The sequence below is a fragment of the Arachis hypogaea genome, chromosome 13 (genome assembly GCF_003086295.3).
Source record: "Arachis hypogaea cultivar Tifrunner chromosome 13, arahy.Tifrunner.gnm2.J5K5, whole genome shotgun sequence".
Classification (NCBI taxonomy): Eukaryota; Viridiplantae; Streptophyta; class Magnoliopsida; order Fabales; family Fabaceae; genus Arachis; species Arachis hypogaea.
Window position 1 is genome coordinate 130,679,449 of NC_092048.1, and position 9,427 is coordinate 130,688,875.

The 9,427-nt window shown below is 30.5% G+C and overlaps 1 protein-coding gene across 2 annotated transcripts; it reads right to left on the minus strand.

The window, feature by feature from the left end:
- Positions 1-4,458: 4,458 nt before the first annotated feature.
- Positions 4,459-8,804, minus strand: LOC112733511 (mitochondrial arginine transporter BAC1). Of its 2 annotated transcripts, XM_025782482.2 has the most exons (9): positions 8,382-8,788; positions 7,128-7,217; positions 6,088-6,189; positions 5,823-5,927; positions 5,625-5,723; positions 5,362-5,550; positions 5,155-5,253; positions 4,914-5,049; positions 4,459-4,816 (listed from the first exon to the last, which is right to left on the minus strand). In XM_025782482.2, exons 1-8 carry the CDS (start codon positions 8,502-8,504, stop codon positions 4,915-4,917), a joined length of 942 nt encoding a protein of 313 aa, XP_025638267.1. In that variant the 5' UTR covers positions 8,505-8,788; the 3' UTR covers positions 4,459-4,816; position 4,914. The 2 variants fall into 2 exon arrangements, with proteins under 2 accessions (XP_025638267.1, XP_025638268.1); XM_025782483.2 differs by lacking the exon at positions 6,088-6,189 and having other exon boundaries at positions 8,382-8,804.
- Positions 8,805-9,427: the final 623 nt, after the last annotated feature.

Consider the following 9,427-nt stretch of genomic DNA (forward strand, 5'->3'; position numbering starts at 1 on the left):
AAAAGCTACTAGAACCAAACTTATGTTGGCTTCCCACCAGGAATATGCTGCTCAAAATTTGTGAGACACCCACTAACATAATCACTATCATTCCGAAGCTGGAGCTGGTAGATCACATCTTGTAGTGTAATAGCGACATATGAAATTATGCATCTCAAGACACCACCGCTCAATGAATGGACTAATAAGGAGATCATCAAGTTTAAACTAATGGTCGTTGAATCTAGTTAGGTGGTACAATCCCGCAGCCTCTAAATAGGAAATGGCGTGGTCATGAAGATGCATACCCTGCTGCCTATTAATGGTCTTAATACAACAAGTTGGCTACGTCACACAATAATTATTCCACAATGAGTATGTCATACGTAACTAATTACAACAAGCATTCAAATCATAAAAATTTGTTTCATTCGACCATTAAATTTAAAAATAATCTAATTCGATAAATACTTATTTAATTGCAAATTCTAATTCAAAGTATACATTATCTATAATAACTCTAAACTAATATAAGACAAATTCATCCTTATTTATAACAAATTCATTCCGATCAATAGTTTTGTATAACATAGACCACAAATCCTACTCTATCTAGCCTTATCTATGTCATCAATAATATCACAATCACTCTAAAACTAATACGTTAACAATTAATTTTTAATCTAATATGATGAAACTACGAATTTGAAATACTAATCTATTCATGTATAGGTCCAACAACATGAGTAACACCATCCAATCGGTAAAGACGATCTCTTTTATTCCTATTTTCCATCGCTAATACTTCACTCGTCGAAAATTCTCTGAATTCTCGTTGGATTGCCTTGGTCCTCGCCGGATTCTCTCAAGAAAGGTAGATGGTAGAAGTTAGAATGATAAATCAAAATGAGTAAAAACGAATTTTATAATATCTCCTTAGGATAAATTATTTTAACATACATTAATTTATATAGATGTTAATCTTCCTAATAAATCAATTTAAGTTGAGTTGATTTTTATCCATATTTTTGGTCCTAATAAATCGATTTAAAATAAACTGATTTACTATAAAAAATTATTTTTCTACTAAATTAATTTATGTTAGAACAATTTAGTTGAATATACTAAATCAATTTAACTTAAAACCATTTTTTGGGTTTTCCTAGCAAATCAATTTAAGTTACATCAATTTATATAGAGATAATTTTAAAATGAATATTAAAACAGGACAATATGATAATATTAGATTTTAATCAATTTAAAAATATGATTTATCTTAATATATATTTGTATATAAATATATAATTAATTTATTATATTTTTATGTGTAGACAATATTTTTATATTTTTAATCGTCTTTGTGAGATTTAGAGAAAAGGACAAATAGGTCCCTGACCTTTTGCTCCGTGGACATTTTTGTCCTGATCATTGAAAAATATTTTTAAGTCTCTGACCTTCACAAAATTTGGACGGATCAGTCTCTGATGGAGGCATTTGGACGGATCAGTCCCTGACGGAGGCATTTGGATAGAGAGACTGATCCGTCCAAATTTTATGAAGGTCATAGACGACTTAAAAGTATTTTTCAATAATTAGAGACGAAAATATCCGCCCGACAAAAAATCAGGGACTTATTTGTCATTTTCTCTAAATTCGTCCATTGATGAGACTGTATCGCAATCATCTTGAAATAAGTAATGAAACTAATCAACGGTCAACATAGTCTTTCTTTTTTCAGTTTAAGAAATCTCTTACCAAATGCTGTAAAATATTCTGGTTTAAACTTTAAACTTTTAATAATGTTATTATTAATCGTAATAATTCATAATGCAGAGAAGCAAATTTCGAAGTGAATACCTTCCTTGACCAAGGATATCATAATTCTTTTAATTGAATTTTATTTTATTTTAATTTATGTTATTGACTTTCTTAGCAACCCTTGTCAATTTCTGGGAAAAGTTAAAAAAAAGGAAAGGATTGAAGACATAAAAGATGGTTCCCTACCATTATCCAATGATGTTGAAGACAAAAAATAAAATAAAACCAAACAAGCAAGTAAATACATAGCAAAGAACCAATAATGAGTATCTTGTCGTCAATGGGTACAACTTTTCGCATCCGGCTAAAATTGTCAGTTACTGAATGAATTAACCATGAGGTACAACTTTTTTAACTAGCTCGCGGTATTGATTAGGAGATAATAAAAATTGGTTAATAATTAACAAATAGTTATATATTTAAAAACCTAAACTTATATAATTAAAATAAAAAATGATTCATTGAAAATTTATGTTAGCTAGATATATATTGACTAAAAATCTATTATTTCTTTTATTTACATTTTTAACCTAATAATATTAATTTTTTCTTTGAAAAATTCTAAACCACAAAAAGAGTGGTAAAGCGGGTAGTCCTGTTCTAAAAATAAAACAGACAGTCTTATTTTTAAAGTAGGTTTAAAATGCTAGTTCATGAATAAAATAATTTTTATTTTAAAAAATAAATTACATAATTTAATTATATATATATATATATATATATATATATATATAAAAAAGTGTAAAATAAATAAATAAAATTAATAATTAAAAGAATAAAAATAAAAATTATATTTAAAAATTAGATAATTATTAATTTTTATAATATTAATTATTATTTTATTTAATAAAAAATAAAATAATTTCTTTAGGGCGAGTTTCACAGTTTTTTTTATTTAGCAAATTCTAAATCTTAATCCGGTCTACTTTTTTTGGCGAATTTGACGGATAGACGGCGAGTTTAGTCAATTTTGTCACCTATGTCATTACTATAATGAATAAGTTTACATTATTAATCGGGTTACCCACAAACGACAAAAATGTTTTCAAATAATTTAAAAACGCGATAAAAATATCCAACAGTAAATATATATTTTCAAAAAAGATCTTAGAGATTGAATTTTGATACAATTTTTTGTAAGAATGATTAGAAAAATGAAATATTGTTATTCTTAAATTTTGGTGACTTTTTTGTTAAGTATATATATATTTTTTGTGATTTTTTAAAAGTATTATTAGATGTTAACAAAAAATTATTAAAAAAATATACTTGATAAAAAATCACCGAATTTTAAGGATAATAATATCTCATTTTTCTAATCTTACTTACAAAAATTGTATCGAAATTCAATTTTAATATATTTTTTGAAAATACATATTTAATATTAGATAATCTAACAAAAAATCTAATATTAAATATGTATTTATCAAAAAATATATTAGAGATTAAATTTTAATATAATTTTTATAAATATAATTAAAAAATAAAATATTATTATTCTTAAAATTTGATAATTTTTTATTAAATAAATATTTTTTTATGATTTTTAAAAATATTATTGATTATTAACAAAAAAAAAATAAAAAAATATATATACTTAAAAAAAAACACTTATTAATCAAGTGGTAAGAATTTAGAAAGGAGTGGAAGTTTTTTTCCTACTTTTAACTGGGTCATGCAATATCACTTGGATGACGTGACAGTTCTTTTGGGTGAGAAGAAGGTGAGAAGAGAAGATGTGGTGTGTGGTGGGGGCCGGAATTCCATACTCAACGAGTGTGTGCAATGTGTCTCTATCTGCTGCATTATTGATAGGAAAAGAGTTGATGCATTGATTTAACAAGTCCTGGCCTTTATGCCATCTCCACGTGTTACGTACTACTGCATGCCCTTGGATCTTCCGCTTCTTATCTCTCATCCTTATTGTAAATTGCATTAACCTCATCCTTATTGTAAATTGCATTAACAAAAAGACCAACCATATTTGTTTATTTTTATATGGAAAAGTCTAGAGGCCAGCAACTTTATTAAATTCTGACCAGCATGTAACTAACAAAAAAAGTGAGTCATTAGATGAAATCTCACACTCATCTCACACCATTAAAATCATTATTGATGACTATTTATTGACTACAAATCACAAAATTGCTGCCCTAGCATTCTTCTTTTTATATTTCTATTACGATAACGATCTCATCATCTCATAGAGTATGATTGAAGTATTGAACACAAGGCAGACTGACCAAAGGTACCAAAAAGTATCCACCATCTGATTTGATCATACACATACTCTTTTTGTGGGCTACGCCCATATCAAGTTTTAAATCAATCCCGGCCCAACAGCCCAGAGACAACCTCCTCTTTGTTCACCCAAAAAGATAATTACTAGAATGTTCCTCAATTATGGAAAATCCCAAGTTTATTTCTTAAATTTTTCGAAAGCCAAAATTTCTTTGCAAGATACCGAAGTATAACAAGTTAGGAGAGGGGTCATAAAAGGTGTCACAAGCTGAAAATATGGTATGTGACAAGGTCGTAAAGAGAAATGTTATCTCTCTTAGTCTCTTATATATTTTATAATTTTAAAAATAAATAAGTTTTTATACCATAAAAAATATATATACACAAAAGAAACGTACACCAAAAGTTATGCAAATATCATTTGTGAATCGTAAATGCCGCTTTTCATTTGCAAAATGTTAACTTGCATACTTGCACCATTGCATGGCCATGCAATTATCTTGTAATGAATTAAAAATACAATTTCGTTCCAATTATATAGACATTCCTCCCATAAAACTGGAGAAATGAAAACAGGCAAAGGGCAGCTAGAAACAAGTCAAACAACGCCCCTCGATAATTTCTTTAATCAAGTCACTAACTCTAAATAAAAGAATTTTGAAAAATGTAAATCTTCCAGAGGAAAGTACGGTAAACTAAACTTGTTCTTCACCCAGCGGCGTATTCATGAATGCATATTGGAGTTGGAGCCTCTTGTGGAACTTGTGCCATGTAGAATCTACCAAAATGGTACAATAGAAAAAGACCAATTGATGAGTCTAATAATGAAAAGTCATGATTATTTTATCACACATTAACACTTGAAAGGAACCAACCTCAGTCGTGCCTAATGCCTAACATTTTCATTGCTAGCTCCCAGGTCACAATTGCTGCTGCATTAGCAGGAAATGCTCGGGTTACTGTAGGCCCCAGACCTGTATAACACCCCTTCAATCCACCGCTCCTGTAAACCTTCCAAAAAAAAAAAAAGAAAACCCATATTGGATCTCTATATTTGGTATAAAGAAAGATTAGCTATTAAGGAAACAAATGTAGAAAGGTTTTAAGAACTCTTACCAAACTCAGCACCTGAAAAGGATTTCGTGAACAGTTTTTTTCCGGGTTTGTCTGAATTAAAGTCTTTGCTACATCAAGGGGCAGAACCGCCAACCAAAACTAGTATAACAATATAGAGAAACCTTAATTAAAAGAGACTAATAGAGTTAATAGCATATATTTAGTTGCCGCATCAGAAAGAGTATGATTAGTTATCATGATGCTTACAGACACACCACCAAGACCTCCGGTAATTATCCCAATTCCAATATCAACCAGGTTATTGTAATTGGAACGAACAGCTTTGGCATGTGAATGCAGGTGATAGCGTACATATTCATATGTGCTGAAAAAGACAGCATTCCCTATTGATTCTCTAAGCAATGTTGTAAAGCCTCCACGAAAAATTCCTGTCACCTGAAAGGTATTGCATCAGCTATAACACATTAATCATTAAATAGGACATAGCACAATGTTTTAGAATTTCTCACCCCTTCACTTTTCACGGTTTTAAGGGCACAATCAAGAGGACTACTGTATCTACTGGACTTCGGAACCAAAGAGTCAGTCCCTTGAATCTGCATCCTACACTGTACAAGTTCAAAGTTATATTGGCATCATGGCATGGTTAGAGATTATAGAGCTACCACCAATGACACTGCAGGAAATAAACTTTCTTTTCATTTTACCTTTACCAGCTCCGTCGGACATAACACAAAACTGATGATGGCACCACCATAAGCTGCAGATGGTATTATCACTTGAGGCTGCGGTTCACCACTTTGAACACCTCCCTAGATCATTTAACAGAAACCAGAGCAAACTAAGAGATACAAGACAAATAAATCCACCAAACCATTAAAGTTATTGTAATACTCTGTCACATTACAGCATTTTCTGATCAGTGCAAGGACAAATCTAAATAAACCACATTTAAGTAACTTTCATGCCCACCTGAAGGGCCAATTTTGTCTGGGAATATATGCCAAAAAGAAGTGAACTTTCAAAAGCCATCCCGAGAAAAGATGATGTTGCTCCTCTATATAGTCCTTTGATCTGAAACATACTTATTGCTAAATTACATTTTGAAATCTCAAAAAATCAATCCCCTCAAAATATCTATTTGAAAAAAAAAGAAAAATCATGCATACATCACTGCTGTTCATATTGTTAGAAACATAAAATTATTCATGAGCAGACACATAGCAGCCAAAGCACTTAGCAATTTGCCTTTAGAGTCTACATGATAAGAAGCTAGGAGATCAAACATTTCCATTCTCATTTTTATAATTAAAATGAATTTCACCACTAGGAAAAATGGCCCTAGCCATTGACCTTGTCTGAAGCTAACAGACTCTTGGGTAAAGGACTTTGTTAGAGATGTAAAATCATTCATAGGTCTCTACCAAACAGCTTTGGGGTAAGCTAGTCTTTGACACATCGGCGAATGGATAATACTATCAATATTGATTCTGAGATGAGATAAGACTACATTTAGTCATGCCTCACCTATCATCCATGTCTTTACTTCTCAACTCCAGTGGCAAAATATGTTTATAGGATATAACCAATTCCTAAAACCTTCACTCTCTTGCTTCTAAATCTTGGAGGCAGAACTAATAGTAAAAAGAAACACGTTGAAGGTGAAAAAATTTAAAAGTTTAGGGTAATTATTGTACTAATCTATCTCATCAATCGAAATTCAAAGGTGCAATCTGCTGGGAGAAAAAAAGAAACAATTTGCTCAAGAGGAAAGCACCAAAACATGAAAGAATAGAAAACATGACAATTGGACATAATTGGTTCTGCCTTAGTAGGTTAAGGGGTGTTAATAAGGTTGAGGCACAACAAAATCATTACAACAATGATCAAAACATTAACTAGCCTTAATTAGGTTGGCAGTTATATGTTACTTTGTCACTCTTATTTAGACATGAGATGGAATGTATAACCAATTAATTTTTCCTCTGAAAGTTAAAGTTCTAGAGCCATACTCCTTCAGTCTTCAATATCCTAGTGGTGCAATGCAATCCACTTCTATAGCGAACCACATGTTGTCCTGTGTTGTGCTTTTGCAGTTTCACCTAATAAATGGAAGAGAAAAAAGTTCATAAATATGCTAAAATTTCAAAAAAGAGAAAAGAGAATAATTAAAACTCTACTAAAACACAATAAACTTCATGCTGAAATCACCAACAAACAAGCAAGGAAGACTTAAAACAAATGCTTGTGTTTGACATAAGTCTTAATAACGATCTAATTACTATAATTAAATTTACAATTGTAAGGATTGTGATCAACAGAGAGACTACTGTCATAAAATATTAAGCCACTTAAATTTCTGGATATGCAGGTTATGTTCTATAGCTGAAAAATGAGCAATTGCTGGTCTAATAACCATACATGTTGTTCCACTCCCTTTTCAACTCCAAGTCATACTGTAATCTTATTCCTGTTGATTTTAATCATATAAGAAAAGTTCAACGTTGCCTCTTTTTCTGATTATTACAAGTATACCACAATCTGGATCCAAAAAAAAAAAGGGACAAACCGTTTCATCATAACCCCATTTAAAGAGCTTTATTATTCCTAGTGTGAGGATTTATTAACCTCTTGTCGGGTACATGACTTTATTTGAAGATACATGCATGTTGCTCACTGTCCAATAGAAATGCAAAGAGTTTGACACAGGAAAGCAGTACAACAACAATGCATGCACCAAGGAGAAAGGAAAATCCTTATCATTTTCTTCCATGGAAGCACCTCTTAGATTAATTAAACCCTCCAAAACAAACAGTTTTCAAAATTGTCACTAATTTCTTCATTACTTGTTATCATTCAACTTATACATTCTGACATAATTTGAAAAAGGTTAATTGTAAAGCAGTAACGAGCAAATAAGTAATGCATTCGAATACAATATCATCCCTAGATAGCAAGATCAGTAACTATTCTTAAGCAAATTTCAGAAATTGTCAGTTAAAAAGCCAGCATTATCAACGATGAACACATTCTTAAACTATTTAACACTACCCAACATTAGGTGCCTGCAGCTTGCTTAATAATGGATGGTTGAAAATGAGAACCCCCCCCCCCCCCCAAAAAAAAAACCACCAAAATACACACACACATTCTACTGTAATTACCACAAACAGTTGATGAATTGAAAATCTTTCGATATTGATTATGCATTCAAATTGAAACCAGGCACCACAAGCACACAAAATAAATAAATAATAAAAAGAAACCTTGACGGTGTCAAATGGATGGCCAATGGCAACAGTGGCAACGCCAGCGATCAAACCTGCCACATATTCCTTGTACCCTGAAGCTGAAGTTGAAGTTGTGGTTGAAGTTGAAATCTCCTCCATTTCTCTCTAACCTGATGTGGATTTGTGAGCTACGTGTTACGAACTATCATGCCGTGTAGTCAATTAGTGTACGCAATCCATCGTCTTGATTGTCGGAATCCTCGACTGACTGCCACAGTGTGTAAGGCGTTAAGGAGGGGCGGCGCGGCGGTCGTCGGTGAGACGTTAAGGTTTGGACGCCGACCACAGAGCTTGATGGATGCCTCTCTTCTCCCTAAGCATTAGTCCCCGGCTCCCCGCTTTGAGAACCACTCACAATTATTGATGTTCTCACTATTTTTGTTAAGAGAACAATGTTAAGTAATTAACTTTTTTATCAGTTAATTTTAAAAAATTATTTTATTTGTTTTAAATTTTTAATAAAAAATTATATATCTTAAATTATAAATTATAAAATAAATTTAAATTATTAATAGAAAATATAATAAATAAAAAATTAAAATTTATTTATCTAATAAAAATTACAACATTAAGATTTAAGAAAATTTAATTAATTTAAGATGACGAGAATATAAATTGTATTAAATATATTGTGTGTACACAAAAATTAATTATTAAATTAATTATTATGTATTTATATTATTTTATATATTATGTATACACAAAAATTAATTTTAATATATATTATATATAAATAATTAATTTAGTGATTAATTTTAGTTTATATATAATATAATTATTTATTGAGTTTGAATTTATTATTTTTACTCCATATAATTTTACTCTTTGTATTTGTCCTAGTACCTTCTCTGAGTTGGGGATATGGTATTTGTGTTCTTCTTCTAATTTTTGTTGTGCAGAAATTATTTTTAATATAAAAATAGAGATAGTATTTTGGTTGAATTTTAATATTTAAAATATATTAGAGTATTGTGGAAATCATTTAATACGCTCTACGTGTTGTAATACGTTTCACGTGTTGG

What these genes read in the sequence shown, in the direction of transcription:
- LOC112733511 (XM_025782482.2), bottom strand. Translation starts at nt 8,504, where the DNA reads ATGGAGGAGATTTCAACTTCAACCACAACTTCAACTTCAGCTTCAGGG. An exon ending in AGACAAAATTGGCCCTTCAG is followed by an intron (nt 5,928 to 6,087) that starts GTGGGCATGAAA and finishes TAAATGATCTAG; the next exon opens with GGAGGTGTTCAAAGTGGTGA. An exon ending in CTTTTCAGGTGCTGAGTTTG is followed by an intron (nt 5,050 to 5,154) that starts GTAAGAGTTCTT and finishes TTTTTTTGGAAG; the next exon opens with GTTTACAGGAGCGGTGGATT.